This window comes from Hemitrygon akajei, chromosome 6 (assembly GCF_048418815.1).
Source record: "Hemitrygon akajei chromosome 6, sHemAka1.3, whole genome shotgun sequence".
NCBI classification, from domain to species: domain Eukaryota; kingdom Metazoa; phylum Chordata; class Chondrichthyes; order Myliobatiformes; family Dasyatidae; genus Hemitrygon; species Hemitrygon akajei.
This window is the reverse complement of record NC_133129.1, coordinates 170,120,968-170,144,418: the sequence shown is the minus strand read 5'-3', so window position 1 is coordinate 170,144,418 and position 23,451 is coordinate 170,120,968. Positions and strand designations below refer to the sequence as shown.

At 39.9% G+C, this 23,451-nt stretch overlaps 1 protein-coding gene across 6 annotated transcripts in view; it reads left to right on the top strand.

The window, feature by feature from the left end:
• LOC140729684 (protein kinase C-binding protein NELL1-like) overlaps positions 1 to 23,451 on the top strand; it is a 915,540-nt gene that overhangs the window by 41,161 nt on the left and 850,928 nt on the right. For all 6 annotated transcript variants that reach the window (XM_073049744.1, XM_073049741.1, XM_073049746.1 and 3 more), the window contains exon 5: positions 11,459 to 11,555. In XM_073049744.1, coding sequence (XP_072905845.1) covers positions 11,459 to 11,555 — 97 coding nt within the window. The remainder of the gene's footprint in view (positions 1 to 11,458; positions 11,556 to 23,451) is intronic.

Genomic DNA, 23,451 nt, shown 5'->3' with positions numbered 1-23,451 from the left:
ATTCTGATATGTCCATCCATGGCTGCCTCCACTGTTGTGGTGAGGCCACACTTAGGTTGGAAGAACAGCACCTCCTATTCTGTTTGGGTAGCCTCGAACCTGATGGCACGAGCGTCAATTTCTCAAACTTCCGGTAATGCCCACCACCCCCTTAACCATTTCCCATCCTATTTTCCCCCTCATACCTTACCTCCTTAACTGCCCATCACCTCCCTCTGATGCTCCTGTCCCTTTCCTTCCTTCCTTCCATGGCCTTCTGCTTCTTTCACCAATCAAGTTCCCAGCTGTTTACTTCATCCCTCCCCCTCCAGCTTTCACCTATCACCTTGCGTTTCTCTCTCCCCTCCCTTCACCTTTTAAATCTACCCTTTAGCTTTTTTATCTCCAGCCCTGCTGAAGGGTTTCAGCCCGAAATGTCGACTGGACTGTTTTCCATAGATGCTACCTGGCCTGCTGACTTCCTCCGGCAGTTTGTATGTATTGCTCAGATTTTGAGCAGCTGCAGATTTTCTCTTGTTTGTTCTTGATCCTGAAGGATCGTATAGGATGGAATTCTTTTCCATAATCTAGCCAAAGTGCAATATTGCTGTAAAGTTCTTCTCTGCCATAAATCTGTTTAAGAATTATTATTTCCTTTTTCAAAGGGATGACTTCACTGCAGAAATAATGGGGTTTCTTTCGATCTGAAATGTGGATAACAGTAGCAAGGTCTTATTAATGTCCTTTATCTAGTAGCTTTGATATGCCCACTATCTGGATTTGTAGCACTGTACTTTCCTTTCATTGTATTAGAACAGACACTGCAAAGTGTGTGGCAGTGTTCCTTGTTAAATGTTCAGGTAGGGTCTCTTGCCTATACAAACTTAAATTAGATTTGAGGAATGCTCTTTTGAATTTTTGGGCAGCTGCTTATCTGATTCTAAGTTGCCCTTTATAATTTGCTGCGTATGATTTGAGCTGCTGGGTGGTTAGCTAATGATCATATTGCTCAGAAGAATCTGCAGAGCGTTGTAAACTCAGCCAGTTGACACCTTCAGAAGGAAAAGACTCAAAAAGGCAGCGTCCATCACTAAGTATCCCCACCACCCAGGGCAGTCCCTGTTCTTATTGCTATCATGAGAGAGGAGGTACAGGAACCCGAGGACACACTCAATGCTTTAGAAATAGCTTCTTCCTCTCCGCCATCAGATTTCTGAATGGCCCATTAACCTCACTGTCTTACTTTTTTGAACTAATTTAATTTAATTTTACATATTGCACTATGCTGCTGTCAAAAACAACAAATTTTACACCATAGATCAATGATCAGTCTGATTGGAAGCACTCAGTTTACAAGCAGAGCTTTTATGAGGACCTAGGGGTAAAGAAGGCAATATGCCAACGCCATCTCCCCTCCCTTCACACTTCAAGCCTGTTCTGTCAGCAAGCAGAGCTGTGACTGAACCTTTAACTTGTTATTCTCTCCATACAATTTGCTTCCACATCTCTTGATTCTGTAAAACCTTAAGATTTAGGAGTAGAATTAGGCCATTTGGCCCGTTAAGTCTCCTCCATGTTTGACTTATTATACCACTCAACCTCATTTTCCTGCCTCCTTCCATAACCTTTGATGCTCTATCAAATAAAAAGAAGCCTATCCACTTCTGCTTTAAGTATACCCATTGACTTGGCTTCCACAGCTGTCTGTGGCAATGAATTTCACAGATTCAACATTCTCTGGCTAAAGAACTTCCTCCTCATCTCTGTTTTAAAGGGATGTCCCTCTATTCTGAGACTGTGCCATCTGGTCCTAGACTGCCCCATTATAGGAAACATCCTCTCTGCATCCACTCTATCTAGGCCTTTCAATACTTGATAGGTTTCAATGAGATCTCCTGTTATTCTTCTAAACTCCAGCAAATACGGGAACAGAGCAATCAGAATCAGAATCAGACTTTAATCGCCAAGTACCTATGCACATACAAGGAATTTACTTCCGGCAGATGTTGTCTCTCTGCTCATAACAATAATAATGATAAATATAAATGAAAATATAGATTATACATACAGGTAGTGCAATCCAAGTAATAGTTAGCCGGCAGTTAACTGTTCAGCAAAGTGACCGCAGTAGGGAAAAAACTTCTCCAGTCCCTATTAGTCTTAGTCTGGAGGGATCTGAAGCGCCTACCAGACAGAAGCAGATCAAACAGTCCGTGCGCAGGATGGGAGGAGTCCCCGCCCTCTTCTTCAACCTGGAAGAGTACAGGTCCACAGTAGAGGGCAAGGAGGCTCCAATGATGCGCTCGGCAGTCCTCACTGTGCGCTGTAGTCTGGTTCTATCCTGCTTGGTGGCGGCTCCAAACCACACAATGATGGAGGTGCACAGGACAGACTCAATGACTTCAGTGTAGAACTGCAGCAGCAATTCCTGAGGCAGACCGTATTTCCTCAAGAGCCGCAGGAAATACATCCGCTGCTGGGCCTTCTTCAGGATGGAGCTGATGTTCTGCTCCCACTTCAGATCCTGAGAGATGGTGGTTCCCAGGAACCTGAAGTTCTCCACGGTGGACACAGGGCTGCTGAGGACTGTGAGGGGAGACATAGCGGGGGGATGTCTCCTGAAATCCACTATCATCTCCTTTGTCTTGAGCGTGTTCAGCTCCAGATTGTTCCGACTGCACCAGAGCGCCAGTTGGTCCACCTGCTGTCGATATGCAGACTCATCACTATTCTGGATGAGTCTGATGACGGTAGTGTCGTCTGCAAACTTCAAAAGCTTCACATAGGGGTTGGAGGAGGTGCAGTCATTGGTGTAGAGGGAGAACAGCAGTGGAGAGAGGACACACCCCTGGGGGGCGCCGGTGTTGGTGATTCGAATATCCAAGGTGACCTGTCCCATCCTTACCTGCTGACTTCTGTTGGTCAGGAAGCTGTAAATCCAATCGATAAATTCTCATAAATTAACTTTCCCTTTGATGTGCCAAATAGTATCAGTCTTAACCTTGAAAATGCTTGGTGACCGAGCATCCACAATCCTCTGGGATGAAGAATTCAAAAAGTTTGCATCTCCCTGAATAAAGAATTGTTTCTTATTTGTCCTATATAGCTGGCCCCACAATCTGAGGCTTCATGCCAAAGTTGTAGACTGAGACAGCCTCTTAGCATTGATCCTGCCAATCCCAATCACTACCTTATGTTTTACTGAGATTACCTCTGCTGTGATCGAATGTCCACATGGCTCATTCTCTCCTGGGGCAAGGCCTTTGATTTAGGATTCAATTTACTTCCTATTTGTTACAAAATTATTTGGAGACTATGCCGGTTTTTGAACGGGGCATGTTTCAATACTCCTTACAAGACTGATAATTTTATGAGGAGTATAGATTAGGAAAATGCAAGCAGGCTTTTTCACAGAGGTTGGGAGAGACTAGAACTAGCGGTCATGGGTTAAGGGTGAAATGTTTAAGGGGAACATGAGGGGGATCTTCACTCAGCAGATTGTGAGAGTATGTAATGAGCTGCCAGCGGAGTGCTGGATACTGGTTCAATTTCAACATATATGAGATAGGAGGGGTATGGAGACAAATGGTCTGGGTGCAGTTCGATAGTTTGGCACAGACTAGATGGGCTGAAGTGCCTGTTTCTGTGCTGTGGTGTTCTATGACTATGACTCTAGGCTGGGTACTCTCAGCCAATCAAATGATATGATATTGGCTAGTAGACTCTTTAGCAGGACAAAGTGGAGAGTGCTCGTAATAAGAGTACCAAATAAATGTTTCGTTGATGTTAATTAAGTTGACCTTGCTGATAAATTGCTGACCGAGAAGGCCTAAACTGTTTTGTCTGAAGCATTGGCAGTTTTCAGCAAGGTGGAAGGCTGATTTTATAATGATTTGCTGATCTGTTCACTACTTTTGAAATGATTAACTGAGAAGCAAGAGCAGGACAAGACAAAAATAATCAATTTACCTGAACAGATCTTGCAACTTCGGTATCTAATGATGAAGTTGGCCGAAAGCATTTGGCCAGAGAGGTCTCAATAAATTGAGATTGAAGCTTTGTCAGCTTCACTGTGAGGCAAATGTGATGTGAGAGGATTTAATTTAAAATGGAAATAACAGTAGGTTCAAAATTCTTGTATCAGATTGCTTTGTCAAAAGGGACAGCTGTCAACCTGGTTAACTGAGATGCTTTTAGTTCTTTGCTGTATTTGACTCCCGGTAAATCCATCTTCGAAATTGGCTGTGATAAGTAAGTTCCGATAGATAAGTTTGTCTTTTGTTGCAGTATGACTGAAAACTGAATTTAAGTATTCACATTGTGAAAGGTTGGAAATTTGTTCTGATGCTTCCAGTTTTGGGCAAACCATCTGAAAATGGCTATTCTGTATCAATATAAGCAGAGCAGAATGATATGTTCCTGAATTTTTTCTCTCCAAATGCACAGTACACAATTTTCACTGTCATATGTCATTAAATTTATTGATTTACAGCAGCTGCACGGTGCAAGAAATAAAGATTACTGTAAGTTACAAAAATAAATAGTGGAAAGGAGTAATAATGAGATAGTGAGACACTCAAATTGCTGGAGGAACTCAGCAGGTCAGGCAAACTCCATGGAAATGAACAGTCGATATTTCGAGCTGAGACCCTTCTTCAGGAGTGTATTGAAGTGAGTCGGTGACTGAAGTGAGATTAGTTGATTCTAATGAGATAGTGTTCATGGATCATTCAGAAATCTGATGGAGGAGGAGGAGAAGCTGCTTCTAATGCTTGTGTTATCATGACCTCCTGCCTGTTTGTTTTGTGTTCCATATTTATCACATCAGACTATTACACTTGTGCCTCTTGATGCAGTATTCAATAAGCTCTGACCTGTATCAAGGATTTTTGACACCCTTTTCTCTGTTCATGTATTTTGGTGCCTACATAGTCAGAAGGTAATGAGTTGGCCCCATGATGTTGGGGATCATTTCAGTGCAGTATTTGAAGATGTTCTGTGATTATTGGAAATTTAATACTCTGTGCACAGCTTCACTTTGTTATTTAAAATCTTCCAAGACACTCATTGAAGAGCAACAGATGAACTTTTTGTGACCTCACTAATATTTGTTCCTTGCATTACATTACCAGCCTTTTGAAAGATCTAAATCTCTGGAGATTTCTGTTCCACATCTCTGTGTTGTGGCTGTGACTGCGTTTGCTGTGTGAGAATTGGCTGTTACTTTACAACAGTGATTGTGTTTTCTTAAACCAATACACGCTTCATTTGCTGAGTCACAAAAGGTGCAGTTCCTGTGGTGGGATTTGCCTCAACTACACAGACCCCCAGAAGGGTTAACTTAATGTCAAATTTCAGACTCTTAACCTTTGCCTCACCCTCAAGTCATGCACTGAGTGAGGGGATTGCTGCCACCGGAACGAGAAGCATTTTTTAAAATTGACATACAGCATGGTATAGACCCTCCCGGCCCTTTGAGCCATGACGCCCAGTAATCCCAGACTTAGCCCTAGCCTAATCATAGGACAATTTAAATTATGAATTAGCCTACCAACCGGTACGTCTTTGGATTGTGGGAGGAAACCAGAGCACCTGGCGGAAACCTACACGGTCATGGGGAGAATGAGCTGAATCGTTACAGGCAGCTGTGGAAAGTTGCTGGATCTGTAAAGCATTGTGCTAACCGCTAGGCTACCTTGCCGCACCTATTTAACTTGTACTTGAAGATCGAGGCCTTCAGTGTTCTAATGATCATAGCCATCTTTTATTCAGCTTCAACTTTATTAATTCACCATGTACTTTATGTATTAAGAATTTGCTGTGGCATGTTGGTGCAACATGAGACAAAAATAAAAACATTCAACAATAATAACTAATTATATAGAAATAAGTTGAAGGTTAGAGTATGGAATGAAATGTGCATAAACACATTAATACCAGCACGAATTTGCAATGTAAACAGCATTATAAAAAGTGGTTTAAAGTGTTTACAGTGCAGTGACTGGGGTAATAGAGGGGTTTGGGGGTTTCTAACTGGAATTATTGATCAGATTTAATGTGATGTTAGTGCTTTCAAGGAGGGGATAAAAAAAAACAGAAATTGGTTTGAGGGCAGGACGACATTTGGAAGTTAATTCCGTTCAATGGATCAGAGGTACAGGGGCACTTTTTTAAACTTTAAGAGACTGCTGTCAGCCCAGTGACACTCCCTTAGACTGGAGTTTGAACAGCCTGATTTCCCATTTGTGGTGTAGTGCTTTAAGCTTCCATTGTCAATCCACCTGGACTCCTTTGAAGTCTGAGTCTGGGAAACCCTTCTTTCCATAGATTTGTAGAATTTGGGGATTCAGCATCCCGGAGATCCTGTTGTGGCCCCACCCATGAAGAAGACCAGTCTGTTGACCAGATTGTTTTTTTGGGCAGGAACCCTCTGAGCCAAGAGAGGAGTTTTTTTCAAATGCTTACTGAGAATCTATCCAAATTTGCTTTTCAGTTAGGAACCCTCTGAGCTGCAGAACTAATTGCTTGATCTCTCAGAGGAGAGTTAGACTCTGTCGTTAGGTTTGGGGCGATGGGGGGGGGGGGGTCCATTAAATTGCTGCTATGTCATTGGATCAGAATAATTCTTCCATTTTGTAATGAATGATGGGAATAATATGCACATCTGGAGAGTAGCAAGATACTGTAAATAATTTGTGCCAATTGTAATCCACATGGAGTTAAAGTCCTGGAGAACTATTGCATAATGCACGAGGAATTATTGACCTTTAATGGGATGTTGACCACAGGGCCTCAGCTTGAATAATCTGCTGTTCATGTCCAATGGGGTTCTGATGTAATTCAAAGACTGAACCCATTTGCAAATGAGATCTGCAATTTTTTTTTTTGAAAAGTAAATTTACATCCAACTGAAATCGAAACATATTTGCAATGTGGGTAAGGTTATTTCATGATAGGGATGTCTTGATATTTCTTATTTTTTGTGAGGGGACACACTACGCATAATCAGTCAATTGTGTGCGTCTATGATGGCATGTGTTCTTACAAGTGATGGGTAAATAAATATCACTGGAGACTCCAACATTTATTGTAGCTCAATGCAGTTTTATGAAAAGCAGAGAATATGCCTTTCAAATAAAGGTGAAAGCAGGTTAGAGTGGATGGGAAGGGGTGGTAGAATTATCCAAATGAAAAAGGATCTAGTGCTTTCCCAGCATCGATGCGGAGTAAACTCTTCTCGGGCTTCCAGATTGGGTACGAGACCTGGTTGGAAGCCCGTGAAGAGTTTATTAATCTTCCAAATATTGGTTGCAATCTGGAACATGCGGCAAGAGAAGGTAGTGGAAGCAAGTATTCCAACCACAGCCCAAAAGATAGACTGTTTACTCTTTTCCATAGACGCTACCTGGCCTGCCAAGTTCCTCCAGCATTTTGTATGTGTTGCTTTGGATTTCCAGCATCTGTAGAATCTCTCATCTTTGAAGTAAGACAAGTGCCTGTCTTTATGCTGCAGGATTCTAAAACAATTAAAGATGACTGATATCTTTCTGTACTAGCATATACAATATTAGTGTTGTGTAACTGGATATAATTGCACTCTGATTATGCTGTTGGATTAGTAACCTCAGAACTATTGCACTGGACTTCCAAAGCAGTTGCTGAAAATCTAAAATAAAGCATATAAAATGATACAAATATTCAACACGTCAGAGTGCATTTGAGGAAAGAGGAAAAGTCTGTTATCCTTTTAAGGTACAAAATACCTGCTGCCACCATTAAAGTAATTAGAAAGGGTGGACTGGTAGTACAAATGCCTTTCTGTACCAGTGACCAGAGTTCAATTCTCACTGTTGTTTCTACGTTCTCCCTGTGACCATGTGTGTTTCCTCTGGGTGCTCAGGTTTGCTCCCACAGTCCAAAGCCATACCGTGTTGGTGGATTAATCGATCATTGTAAATTGTCCTGTGATTAGTGTAGGGTTAAATCACGAGTTGTTGGTTGGTGCAGCTAGAAGGGCTGGAGTGGCCTGATCTGTGCTGTATCTCCATTTAAAAAAAAAGAACTAGCTGTTGATAACCTTTCATGTATGATGTTGATTTGAAATGTTTTTTCCTCTCTCATTCAGTAGATGCTGTTTGACCTGCTGAACATTTGCAGTGTTTTTTCGGTATTCATTCAGATCCCATCAGGTCTATTTAAGAGCTTGATTTTGTTATTTCTTCTACCAATTAGCTTTGAAAGGGTTGTTTAAAAACTTAACCACGGATATTCGTCTGCTACAATCAATGCCTTTATCTAAACAGGCCCTTGGCGATGTACGGTTCTGAGAGTTTTTCTTTTTGATTGCATCTATCCAAATCATCACAAAGAGCAATGGGTGAACAACAACTCCAGCTATCAATGAAGAGTGAATAAGTGCTGGTTTGGCCAACTATTTGTAACCTGGGAATTAATAGAAATTGTTTTGGAATCTTTTTCTGAAAAATCATCCTTTGCTCGGTTCAATGTTATATCTCTCTTTTCAGTTTGAAGAATGAATATTTGTGAATAGTCTCAGTCTTTTCCTGGCAAATTATAGGATAGAAGAAAGCCAATCAGTCCGTAGGCACGCTGAGATAACTGAAGCATTGTTTTTTCATTGTATTCTTTCCTTCAGTGTTCCTGTCACTCTTGTAGTAACAACAGTGGTTCAGTCAGTAGCACTCTGGTTAAGGGTTCACTTTAAAATTTCAGATTGATGGTCAACACCACAGTTCAGATTTGAGAATATTGTTCCGTCAAAGTTGCCACGGTGTGAATGAGGTATTTTTGAAAAAAAGTACTCTCTTGCTTTGGGTGGATATTTATGCCCTTTATATGGCACAGCCTCAGAATAGGATATTCCTTTAATACTGATGCACCATCAATAACTCTCGGAGACTGGAAGTGAATGATAGGCTCTTATTAGCAGCAAAAAGGGAGCATGACATCTCAGAGACTGAGGGAGGAGCAGTGCCCCAATCGCCTTTATACAGGGGTCTGTGGGAGGAGCCAGAGGAGCACAGCAGAGGGGCGTGTCCAGACAGGTATACATAGTTTACCACAAATAGAGATGAAAAGGGATTTCTTTAGCCAGAGGATGGTAGATCTGTGGAATTCATTGCCTCATACCACTGTGGAGGCCAAGTCATTGGGTATATTTAAACTGTAATACCCTCAAACCTTAGCTGTCCTTGCACAACATCTGTTAAATGGATTTTCCTTCTCTCCTTATTCTGTTGATAATTATTGGCGCTGTTCATATGTTCACATTTAAGTTTGATTGACGTTTACGCATGCGACCATTCTGCTAATTTTTGATAGTGGTTGTTTGCACTATTGTCTTGTAAATTGTTGGTTGCTATTCTGTTGTCTGTTATATTATTGGCCTGTGTTTTATTGTAGCACTGAACCACAGTCAATTCTAATATGTTTCACATACTGGCAATGAAATGATTCTGATTCTGAGGCTGATAGGTTCTTGATTAGTAAGGCAGTCAAAGGTTACAGGGAAAAGGCAGGAGAATAGGGTTAAGAAGGGTAATAAATCAGCCATGATGGAATGGCAGAGCAGACTCTATAGACCGAATGGCTTAATTCTGCTCATAATTTGGGGAAGATAAAACAGAATTTATCTCTGCTAGCCTCTTTTTTTCCCATTTATCCCTCGCTTAAGGAGAGTGGAGGAGATGATGTGGAATATATAACACCACTGATTGTGGGATCTTGCTCTGTTCAAATCAGGTGCAATGTAACAATGCTTATGTTTCAACTTCTGGCTTTGGTTTATTATTGTCACATGTACCACGATACAGTGTAAAGCTTGTCTTGCATTCTGTTCATACAGATCAGATCATTACATAGTGCGTTGAGGTGGAACAATGTAAAACAATAACAACGCAGAATAAAGTGCAACAGCTACAGAGAAAGTGAAACTGCAGGAAATCAATAAAGTGCAAGATCATAATTAGACTGTGAGGTAGAGAGTCCATCTTGTACAAGAGCTACGTTCAAGAATCTGGAAACAGTAGGGTGGAAGCCTGTGATACGTGCTTTCAGGCTGTTGTATCTTCTGCTTGATGGGTGAGGGGAAAACAGAGAATGCCTGGTCTGGGAGGGGTCTTTGATTAGCTGGGTGCTTTATGAGAGAGCAAAAAGTATATATACAGTCCACTAAGAGGAGGCTGGTTCCTGTGATGTACTGAACTGTACATCATACCAAGCCATTATGCACCTAGATAAAATGCTTTTTATGGTACATGAATTAAAAAAAAGTCTAACACACCAAATGTTTTTTTTAAGAGGTTGTAGAGAGAGTCACAGATTGTCAGTGTTTCTCTATTCTTCTACAAATAGGTTGCTAATTTTTTTTCATGAGTATAGGATCTACAAATAATTGGGCTTTCTTGCTAGCTAACAGAATTAAGTGAATAGCATTTACAGTTTACGACATATGAAGGTGACTTTAAAAGAATGATTGACAGGAAAAATTGTTTACCTCTATTCATTTAAAAAAATTATATTTACATAATAATTGAGACTGTGGAGTTTGCAACTGTTGAATTTCCCAAAGGAATTTGTTCATTTGATCAACTGTCCACTGGCTGGAGAAAGGCTGATTTGAAAAATAGATAGACACTTAATTTCTTTTAAGTTTCAAAGTAGAAAATTGATTATAATGACGATACATTGACAAGCGCTTTCAATGCAGTCGAAATGAAGGAGGAAAATCAATCGTAATGGGTTGAGTTGATCCGTCCCAAATGACCCAAACCAATTCGAGTGTCTGGGAAATGTGGTAATAAGCGTACAAATACAACAAAGTAGTTCAAGCCTAATTTATTATTATAAAACACAAAGCAGAAATGAACCACAGTAAATACTATATAGTAAGTTAAAAAGATTTCAGGGCTTACGATTCTTAGTCTCCACTTGATTGTTGCTGTCGTTGGAGGGGGCTTCATTGCTGTTATGGTTGGGGCAGCTCCAAATTCTGACTTGTGAAATCACCCTAGGCCCATCCTAGGCAACGATTGATAGTGATTCCTCAGGCTCGGTGAGGTCCCAAGAAACTGAGCGAGAGTTGCTTCAAAAAATGGGCTCAATCCACAAGCATCGTGACCAAAGACAGATAAACTCTTATTTTTTTTTGTTCTCATGCCATCGGTGCCTTGAGGATAAGAAATAATCCAGCCACTATTAGCAAACACCTACAGTGTTTAACTCGTACAGATACCTTGCATGCTGCAAACTCACAAAGAGGTAAAGTGTCGCTTGGAATTGTTCAGACTTTCATCTAATTTTTTTTTTACAAAATTTAATACATCACCAACATATCAATTGATGATATTCACCTGTTCATGTGAAATATTAAAAAATTCCAGTTAATTTTTACAGGAGGGTTTGCAAAGACTTGGGCAGCAGCTTTTAACTTGAGGGAATAATGTGCTCTTTTCCATAGGATTTATGAGCGTGTCATAGATCCCCCCCAGACCACATTCAGCCCAGGAATCAGTGTATGGCTTGGTCAACGGAACAGCAGACATGGGCTATTTAAGGTAAGCAGCTCAAAAAGAACTAATTAAATAGAGCTAAATCATTGCCTTGCAGTACACCCCTTTACACGCTTGGATTGAAATACGAAAGCATGAATGTATTATACTAATGTTGTTACATGCTAAGTCTTATTTGATTAAGGATATGTTTGCTTCATTTGTCACTATTTCACGGTGATTATTGCAAAAATTCATATAGCTGTCCTTTCAGTAAAAACAGTATAGCGTTTATAATAAGCAACATAAATACATATTAACATTTGGCAGAATATAATTGGATGAGTTCCAGAATAGAAAACCATTTATCAAATGTTATTTGCTTTCTTGTTTTACATCTGAGAGAGACAATTGGTGTATTATTCATCTCTGGTATTGTGCTGTTATTTTCCTGCATCGCTTGTATTAGGATTTACAGAAATAGAGAATGCTGATTAATTAGGAGAGGGAAGGAGGGGCATTCTCGTGTTTCTGCCAAGATTTTCTGCTGGCAAGAAAATGCAAGGCTCTAATCTTGAATATCACTGATAATTTTACATTCATTAACAAAATGCATTAAACATCACAATTCACAAAACTTCTCAAAAATGTGGAACAACAAAATGACAATATTCATTTACTACCACACGCAAATCAGAAATTGCTGCTTAATGAGGCTTTAAAATAAGCTGTAAATTGGAACCTTGATGTGTATTTTACTGGGATTGTGTTGTGAACACTTTGGAATTAATACAAAATGATAATGAAGACCTTCACGTCATGAGTTCCGAATAAAATTTTAGAAACTCAGGTGAAATTATTTAAAGTTGATTGGAAAAACTGCTAGCCTTGTTCCCAATTAAGTTTAATTATCTGCAAACCATTTTTTTCTTAAAGAATGGGAAAGGGGAACTCTCTGGATGTTTTGCAAAATGTGCAAAGTCTCCCATTTTGCTAACTCCTGAGTTTTCACCCAATAATGGTGTGCTGTTATTAGGCCAGGTCTGACCTGAGAGGCTCAGTTTATGAAGAGGAGTGATAGCATTAAGGCAGATTATATAGTTTTAATGAAGGCAAACCTGCCAAAATAAGCTGGTAAACTGATTACAATGTCTAGAGTACACATATTGGATTTTGATGCTTTTGATGCAAATGTTCTTTGGAAGTTAAGACTGTGGTATAAAACTTGCTGCATACTATTGCTTTATTAACTGTTACAAGAGCAAAGAACAGAAAGGGAGGGAAGGAGAACAAAAAGAACAAAGGGCAGAGGGAAAAAGACAAAAGGTAGTGTGGTTTCTTACAAAACAGATTATAGAAAAATCCATTGAAATTCCAACAGATAACAGTTAACCAATCAAATAACCACATTCAAATAATATGACAACCACCACTGAAACCAAGAAGTTTCCAGAAAAATATAGAAGCAACTGTATCTATTGAAGAAGTCACTGAACAATCACATATATCGGTGATTATATAAAATACAAATGAACATAAAGCTAAACTACAAGAAAAATCAGTTTTACATCACAATCCAACAATGCAAATGGTTAAATATCCTGCCTCTCCATAAGGTACCCAATTTGTACCATACTGCGACATGGACCAGAAGGACTACGCTCCAGGGTTCTGAAAGAGGTAGTTGAAGTGATTAGGGAGGAATTAGTAATGATCTCTAGATCCTGGAATGGATCTTGAGGGCTGGAAAATTGTAAATGTTACTCCATTCTTTAAGAAAGGAAAGAGGCAACAGAAAGGAAATAATAGGCCAATTAGCCTGACTTTTGTAGTTGGGAAGATGTTGGAGTCCATTATTAAGGATAAGGTTTCAGAGTACTTGGAGGTTCATGATAAAATAGGCCAAAATCCATGTGGTTTGCTCAAGGGAAAATCTTGCCTGACAAATCTGTTGGAATTCTTTGGGAAAGTAACCAGCAGGGTGGACAAAAGAGAGTTGGTGGATGCAGTGCGCTTGAATTTTCAGAAAGTCTTTGACTAGGTGTCATACATGATACTACAGGAAAGATACTAGCATGGATAAAAGAATTGCTGGCTGGCAGGAAGCTAAGTGTGGGAGTAAAGTGGGCCTTTTCTGGTTGGCTGCCAGTGACTAGTGGAATTCTGCAGGGGTTGTTATTGGGATTGATTCTTTTTATGTAACATGTCAAAGATTTAGAAGATGGAATTGATGACTTTGTGGCTAAACTTGTGTATGATACATACATAGGTGGAGAGGCAGGTTTTGCTGAGGAAGCAGGTTAACATATAAGGAGTGTTTGATGACTCTGGGCCTGTACTCACTGGAATTTAGAAGAATGTGGGAGGGGGGTGGGGAATCTCATTGAAACCTATTGAATATTGAAAGACCTAGACAGAATGGATGTGGAGAGGATGTTTCCAGGAGTGGAGAAGTCTAGGACCAGAAGGCACAGCCTCAGAGTAGAGGGATGTCCATCTAGGGCAGAGATGAGGATGAATTTCTTTAGCTCGAGGTTAGTGAATCTGTGGAATCCATTGAAACAGACAGCTGTGGAGACAAAGTCATTGAGTATATTTAAAGTGGGTGTTGATTAGTCATGCATTAAAGGTTAAGGGGGAAGGCAGGAGAATGGAGTTGAAAGGGATAATAAATCAGTAGTGATGGAAGGTGCAGCAGACTCGATGGGCCAATTGGCCGAATCTGCTCCTATGTCTTGGGGTCTTAAACTTAAATTAGCATTGTAACTAAACTGAACATCATATGCTATTTAGGTTAGTTGTTAAGGTCATGGCTTTGATGTCTGCAGAAATTTGACCAATTTGTTTCCTTAGGAGGAGCATTGTTGAGTTTTGGTTGAATATTTATTGCGAATTGTTGATTGTCACTCAAATGGACAGATGCAATGAATTAAATTTTTTCAAATTGCTTTAAACTTGTTGAGGTGTCTAACTCCCACTTGCATGAGTGGGTATTTGTTCTCTGAAACACATTTTACAATTATTATAATTATTATCATCTCACTTGAAGGACTCTTTATCTTGTTATTTTATGTCCTCATTATTTATTGCTATTTATTTATATTTGCATTTGCATAGCTTATTGTCTTCTGCACTGTACTTGATCTTTCATTGATCCTGTTATAGTTACTATTCTACAGATATGCTGAGTATGCCCACAGGAAAATTAATCTTTGAGTTGTATGTGGTGACATATATGTACTCTACAATAAAATTTATCTTGAACTTCTGATCTTGTTTAGTTTGGATTGCTGCTTTTCATTTCCTCTATGTCCTCGACGACTGTACTTACTGAGGAAGTGGCTGCAGAACTTGTCTTACCTGCATATTGAATGAATGGATAATAGGCAATGCAATTGTGGAGTGAGATCTGCATTTTAATTTGCCAGCTCTGTAAGAACATATTTCTCTCTGGCTTGTTCTTGGAAATATGGCCATGAGCGTATCAAAACTCATGGGAACTTCCAATTCAGTTTATCACGTGGACCCACCAGATTAAGGAGCCCTTCAAATATCAGGCTCTTAAACCAGCATGGGTAACCCCACTCACCTAAACATTACAACAATTCTTCAAACTATGGAGTTCCCTTCAAGGATTGTCCAACTCCTGTTCTCAGCATTATTTATTTATTATTAATTTTTTTTTTGTATTTGCAGAGTTTACTTTCTTTTGCATGTTGTTTGTCAGGCTTTGTTTTTGTGTAGTTTTTTTATTGACTCTGTTGTACATGTACTGTGAATACCTGCAAGGAAATGAATCTCAGTAGTAAATGGTGACATATACTGTTGATACTTTGATAATAGATTGAAGTTTTCGAACTTTAAAGCTGCTGAAAACTTTATATTATAATGCAAATAACTTACTTAGATCCAACTGCTCCATGCCGCTATTTGTCCTCTTTAAGAGACTTTACTCACTTTACTACTCAATCTTGTCAACATTTTTCTCTAGCCACCTTCTATAGCTACCTAAGTTCCCACAAAGTGTACTTTAACTAATATGGTAGCAAATTTCCACGTATGTTTTGACTTCAGTCATGATAAGGTGGTACTGTTGCCCATTAATTTGGCTTGGGGTGGATGCGTAATAGTGAATTTAAGGAAATGAAGATAACATCCCTTAAGAATGTAAGAAGCAGAAGTAGTTGGGGAGCATCAATGAGTGATCATAACTGATCCAATCTCAGAAGCCCACTTTCTTGCCTTATTCTTAACACTAGATTTTTGGGTTCTAAAGGAATCCAATGATCTCGATTTTGACTTTATTTGATGACAGGGCATTTAGAGAACTGCAAAGATCTCTCTCCTCCAGTGAAGAGAGATTTATTCTGATCCCAGTTCTTAAAACAAAAGTTTGAATCTCTTCTTCATCCCGTGACTGTGGATTCTAGTTCAATATGCCTTTCTGTACCTCTCCAAACTCTGCATTGACTTCAACTTCTTTGATTAAACTCGCTTCGGGAAAATATCCACTAGACAGTTGGGATGCTTTTTGGAATGCATGTCTATTTCCAATTCATCCCAACGTCCCTCTGAACTGTTTATAGATTTCTCACTACTTAAAAATAATATTTTCCACTATTTCTACCAGAGTAGTTACTCTTGCATTTCTCTCCAATTCATTCCATCCACTTGCCTGCTGATTTGAATCGGACCACATATCCATGCAGACTCCTTGGAACATCCTCTCATCTCATTTTCATGCCTAGTTTGTCAAAGAGCTTTAATCATGGAGACCATTAGAATAAATAGCTGCCAGCCCATCATCATCCTCATCCTGCGCTCTTGTCAGTCCTTCTGCTTTGCATCCTCTGAAAGCTGCGTTAGAGATATCAAATGTCTCTTCTTCATTCATAAAAAGTAGATGTAGGTAGAAGGCACGGGAGCCTCAGTACTCACACCACCAGGTTCAAGAGCCCCTCAACCATCAGGCTCTTGAACAAAAGGGGATAACTACAATCATACTATTTCTGGTGTTCCCACAATTGATGATCTCACTCTAAGGACTCTTTATCTTGTTATTTCATGCTCTCGTTATTTATTGCTATTTATTTATATTTGCATTTGCCAGTTTTTTGTTCATTGATCCTGTTTACAGTTAGTGTTTTATAGATTCACTTAGTATGCCCGCAGGAAAATTTTACCTTAAACTTTGAAAAACATTCTCATCGTTTAATCACGAACATCATCCTTAGTTTCCTGACTCACTATTGATACCATAATATTTCATAGTTTTACTGATTGCTGATCTCTAAATAACTGGTTTGCTTTTCCTTTCCTCTTTGCGGCAAATGGTTGCATTTGCTGTTTTCCAAAGTAAAAGTTAAAGAAAATTTAAGATCAAAGTAGGTGTATGTTACCATAACCATACTGCTTTCATTTTCTTGCAGGCATTTATAGGAAAATAAAGAAATACAATAATTTATCAAGGCCTATACATAGACAAAGATAGACCAACAGCCATGTGGAAAAGAAAACAAATTGATCAAATTGGGGAAAAAAAATGTTGAGAACTTCAATAGAGTCATTGAAAATGAGTCTGTAGGTTGTGGAATCAGTTCAGAGTAGTAGTGACAACAACACACACAAAATGCTGGTGGAACACAGCAGGCCAGGCAGCATCTGTAGGGAGAAGCGCTGTCGACGTTTCGGGCCGAGACCCTTCGTCAGGACTAACTGAAACGTCGACAGCGCTTCTCCCTACAGATGCTGCCTGGCCTGCTGTGTTCCACCAGCATTTTCTGTGTGTTGTTGTTTGAATTTCCAGCATCTGCAGATTTCCTCGTGTTTGCAGAGTAGTAGTGAGCGGTGCTAACCATGCCAGTCCTGTAGCCTGATGGTTGTACGGTAATAATTTCCTGAACCTGGTGGTGTGGGACCTAAGGCTCCCGTACTTTTTCCTTGATGGTGGTACGCTTGAATGAACATCAGCACTATTGAATTTACTTTCAGCATTAACCTTCTGCTGCGAATCCTGGGATAAAGCAGATCATGTCCAGTGGATCTGATGGATTTTTGCTTATTAACAGTGGGCTCTGTTTTAACATCACTTATTGTCTTCTGAGTGAATGCAGATTAAAATGGTATTTGTTTCATGCCTCTGCCACTTTATTTCTTCAGTGTAATTTCCCTTGGCTTGGAAGGATCTGTACTTGTATATTTTTCTTTTATTTGCATACTTTGTGCTCCATGGCAACCATGGATTGATGCACTGGTTTCACTTCTAGTTACTTCACTGGCACTACAGCAGCTGTGTTATTGTCTTGAGCTGAATGGAATGACAAAATGTGAAAAATGCAAGCTCATCAATGCTTAAGGAAAGACAAGGTCACACAGAATTGGCTTGTCTTTCACACCTAATTTTTCCACCAAACAGCAACACTTATGCACGTTTGACAATTAGCAAGTGGTTCAGCAAAAAAGGATGTTCTGTATCTTGTCATCCTAATTCCAATAATTTTCAGTAGGCTTTCCATACTTAATTTTAAAATAATATGGTATGCTCTGTCTAGAAGTTGGGAATTGTAATTTCTTATAATTATATTGGTTTATGTTTTCACATTTTGTCCTTGGAGCCTGTTCTGCCATTCACTAACTGATTTCTACTTTTTAATCATTTATTGCCCTTGACCTAATAATGCTTAATATCGTTGAATACAAATCTAGTAAAAACAAAAAGATCTAGTGCTTTCCCAGCATATATGATGAATAAACTCTTCTCGGGCTACTGGTCGGGTACAGGTATCATTTTTAACTGATGTGTCAATGATAAACTCTGCCAGTTTCATCAGGGATGATGCTTACGCATGTCTACTCCTGTGGTATGAATACCCCGTTATTTCAACCTGATTGGTTGAGGACTAACCACAGTCCCACCTTGTTTGCAACCAAATTCCAGTCAACTTAATTTGGTCAACTTGTATCTAAATTGAATTAAATCTAGTCAGCTTTATTTTATTTTTACTTAGCCACCTATATTTTGCAAGTCTGCAAGTCAGATCCAAATGTCTATTACACCTTGTGTAAGGGGGTCACTCCTGACATAGCTGTTTTTTTTGGTCCATGACTATCCTTCACCCCATTAATGCCATTCGAGGATTAGTATTTGATATTGGTCACAAAGTGCACTGATGGAGAACTACAAAGAGGGTAGGATGGAATTGGAATTGATTTATTCTTCTCCCATGCACCAAGATACAGTGAAAAGCTTGTCCCACATACTGTTCGTACAGACCAGACCATTAGTCAGACTTTGAGGTTCAATAACGGAAAACAATAACAATGCAGACTAAAGAGTAACAGCTATGGAGAACGTGCAGTGCAGGTAAACAATAAGGTGCAAGATCATAATGAGTTAGACTGAGGTCAAAAGTACATCTTGCCATACTAGGGAACTGTTTAATTGTCTTATGGCAGTAGGATAGAAGCTATCCTTGAGCCTGGTGGTATGTGCTTTCAGGCATTTGTAACTTTTTCCTGATGGAATAGGACAGAAGAGAGAACGTGTTGGATGGGTGGGGTCTTTGTCTATACTTCTCACTGCCTGAATAATGGAACCAGTCCATGATACGCTGAGCTGTGTCCATAACATTTCTTGCGGTCACGTACAGAGCAGTTGCCATACCAAGCTGTTATGCATCCAGATAGCAACACACACAAAATGCTGGTGGAACGCAGCAGGCCAGGCAGCATCTATAGGAAGAAGTACAGTCGACGTTTCGGGCCGAGACCCTTCGTCAGGACTCAGATAGAACGTTTTCTATGGCACATTGATAAAAATTGTCAAGGACAATGGGGACATGATGCAAGACATTGAATCCCTTGAATTTGTTTACTTGACCAAAGGCACTGCATACTTTGTATTCACACAGGACTTTCCTATAGAAGAAAGTACAGTTGTAAGTCTTGGGAATGGTGGGATTGAAAATTAGACTAGGGTCTGAGATTGCTGGGATGGGGGGGGGGGGAAGGTGGATGGAGAGTGTGGGTTGGAATGGGTCAGAAATTACATAGAATGCAGAGTGACGATGAAAGAGGTGAAGCCTTGCCTGAAATGCTGGATTTCTTGCAAGTGAAAATTACTGATCTAGGGTTTAACATTTCAGTTTGTTCCTGCTTTATTTCATGAGATCCATGCCATTACTGGGTCTTCTTTTCACATTGACACTAGAAAGTAATTTTGTACTATTAGATGCCACTGCATGCTTGGCCAACTCTGCCTGTGCACAAGGAGTTCTGTCTAATTTATAAAATCATGCCTTTGTGCAGTAAGTATAAGGTATTGCTTGATTGAATTTCTTGACTTGATTCTGTCAATCCACCCTGTTAGATCAATTCAATCATTCCTTTCCATGGGGGATCATTACCTCAATACCATTTGCTTTACATCTCGCCTTTAGTTTTTGATATTTCTGCTATGGGGAGAAGTTTTTTTCCTACTCATTCTTGTTGGCTCCAGAGATAACAAATCCAGCCTATCCAGTGTTTCATAGCTGAAATATTCCCAGTATCCAATCCAACAGCCTGGAAAATCTCCATGGCACCCTCTCCAGTACAAGCATGATTTTTCTATAGTGTGGTGACCCCATCTACACTTATTGACCACGTTACTAGGTAAAGGAGTGGAATCAGGTGTGGTCCTCTGCTGCCGTAGCTCATCCACTGCAAGTTTTTGACGTGTTGTGCATTCAGAGATGCTCTTCGGCACATCAGTGTTGTAATGAGTGGGTATTTGAGATACTGTCACTTTCCTGTCAGCTTCAACCAATCTGGCCATTCTCCTTTGATTTCTGTCATTAACAGGGCACTTTTGCCCACAGAACAGTCATTGACCGTGTACCATTTTGCGTTTTGCACCATTCTCCACCACTCTCTGTAAACTCTAGAGACTGTTGTGCATGAAGGTCCCAAGAGATCAGCAGTTTCTGAGATACTTCAACCATCTCGTCTGGCACCAAAAAACATTCCATGGTCAAAGTTACTTAGACCACATTCCTTGGCCATTCTGATACTTAGTCTGAACAACAACTGACCTCTTGACCATGTCTGCATGCTTTTATGGAATGAGTTGCTGCTACTTGATTGGCTGTTGAGATATTTGCATTATCAGGCACCTGTATGTTAACATGTTTTTTTAAAAAAAGTGACCACTGAGTGTATGTACACACTCCTTCTGTGACTTAACTAATGTTTTATGTAATTGCACCTTTATTGCTTTTGTATTCTACACCCGGTCTAATGAAGGAAAGTACCCATGGCTGCCTTAACCATCTCCTCTATCTGTGCTGCCAACTTCAGGGATCATTGGACTTGTATACCAAGAACCTGCTGCTCCTCAGTTCTTTCTAGGGTCCTGTTATATACTGGATTTTGTTAAGCCCAAGAAATCCTCCCCTGTTGCTGTGTTACAAAGTTCTAAGCTCTAATCAGAGCTTGTTATATAACCATAGGTGAGAGGCGTTGAAGGATGTGGGAATTGGGGTAAGAAGAACTGTTTGACACTGCGGTTCATATTCTCCAATATTTCTTTGATATAATTGTATTTTTTTGTGCATGTGGTGCAGTGTGGTGCATCTATCATTTTATCTTGTACTCAGTTATCATTAACATTTTATGCTGGCCAAAGAGTTTACACATTTCTCAAGACCCTTTCCATCGATATAGCCGGCTATTGTGGTGATTCTCATGTTGGGTCTTGGACTGGACGTGCGCCTTGTTTAGTCAACACATGAATTAAACTCTCAGCTTGCAGTCCAGGAACATCTTGAAGTTGCAATCCTGCTACAGATCCATTGTAGTGGCATATAATAGATGGGAGCGCTGCAGAAAGGTCTCAGCCTGAAACGTTGGCTGTACATTTTCCTCCAGCATTTTGTGTACGTTGCCTGGATTTCCAGCATCTGCAGGTTTTCACTCATTTGTGGTTGTAGTGATGTATAACTGATGGCTGTCTTTCAATGACTGGTTCCAGTTTTTAGTGGTAAGTTGAAATGGTTTTCTAATTATTTTTAAATTACATAACAAATGGGACACGGATCACTTTGCAGGGAACAATTACATTTGCCAATATTGCATGTGTTTGACCCCTTTATATACCACTTTCTAGCATTCATATGTAATGCTGTTTAAACATTTTTGTCCTTGCTGTCTACTTCAGTTCAATTCACCTTAAAGAACCTCAATTCTTTCTGTGTATGACCTTAAAGACTGTCTCTTCTTGTCAGGACCACCAAAGCAGCCATTTTGATGTGCCTTCCACTTTGACATTACCAGTTTGGTCCTCTTGCCCTCAATTAGCTTACTCTATTTTTCACACACTACATCTGTTAGTTTCTTGTGGTTTGTCTGCACAGCGACTTGCCCCAATTAACTGAGAGTTTCTCGGACATGGTTGACCCAAAGCAGATATGTAATCACCAGACCTTCTCAACAACTTCTTTAATTTTGATAAAGATTTGCTTTATTTGTCATTGTACACCCAAAGTGAAATGAGTCCTTTGTGTCAATGACCAACACAGTCTGAATGCGTGCTGGGGCAGCCCGCAAGGGACACTGTACCTCTGGCTCCAACATAGCAAGCTGACAATTATTAATCCTTACTAATTTGTGCATCTCTGTATTTGTCAATGTGGAGCGGAGAGTGAGTTTGTAAATCTGGTAGGAGTGAAGGATGTTGGGAATGGCGAGGGGGGAGAGCCATTGGAAGGGTGTGAGACAAGTGGCAGGGAAGGAGTGCCAGTGGGGTAGGGGTAGTGTAGGTGCAGACACACTCAGCCCTGAGATGCCAGGCAAGGTCATTAGATTCAAAACAAATGATTTGTTCATCATTACAGAATGTCTCTTTGGTGCTCCCTGTTCCCCCTCCCCTCCCTTTCCCTTTTCCCAACCAGGGTTCCCCTCTCCCTGCCCCCTTCCCACTCTCAGTCCACAATAGAGACCCATATCGGAATCAGGTTTATCATCATTCAGATATGTCATGAAATTCATTTTTTTTGTGATAGCGGTACAGTGTAATACATAAAATTACAATACTCTTCAAATGTCTTAGGCTCACTAGCTATATATATGCGCCTAAGACTTTTGCACAGAATTGTAATTTTCTTATTTGCACTATTTGTCAAATTACTGGGTGAACGAGTGGTCTCTGGGGTACTGCAAGTCTGTGTCTTTATTGATGCTTTGCTGCACGCTGGAGTGTTCCGTGCGGGGCGCTGATGCGTTATTTTGCTGGTGGGGGAGGAGGGATTGTTGCTTTGTGTGGGGGGGGAACGGGGGGGGGGGTTTGAGATTCTGACATTTAACTGTCATTCTCTCTTTGGGGTACTCTATTTTTGTAGATGTTTGCAAAGAAAAAGAATTTCAGGATGTATATTGTATATATTTCTCTGACATTAAATGTACCCATTGAAACCTTTGAAGTTGTCTTTTGCACATTGGTTGTTTATCAGTTTTTGTTTATGCACTGTGTTTCATAAATTCTATTGCATTTCTTTCTTTTCCTGTAAATGCCTGTGAGAAAATTAATCTTAAAGTCTATTGACATATACATACTTTGATAAAAATGACTTTGATTTTGACAGTAGTAACGCTGGGTCTTAACCTAAAGCTTCAAGTAACTCTTTGGCTCCTCAGAAGCTGCACATCCAGCAGAGTTCTTCCACCAGTTTGTTGTTGATGTTTTTTTTTGCCATACATTCTAGAGTCTGCAGTCTTTTGTGTTTCCGTGTCTCACAATTTGGTGGAATCTCAACGGTGGAAAATGTCTCATTGCAATAAACAATGTCAAATTTCGCTCCGTTTATCTTTGTTGAAAGGTGAAGCCAGGTGCAGCTTTGCACACATTTTATATCGAAGCTTTCAAAATCAAAGTTCAAAGTAAACTAATTATCAAAGTATGTATATGTCACTGTATACTACCATGAGA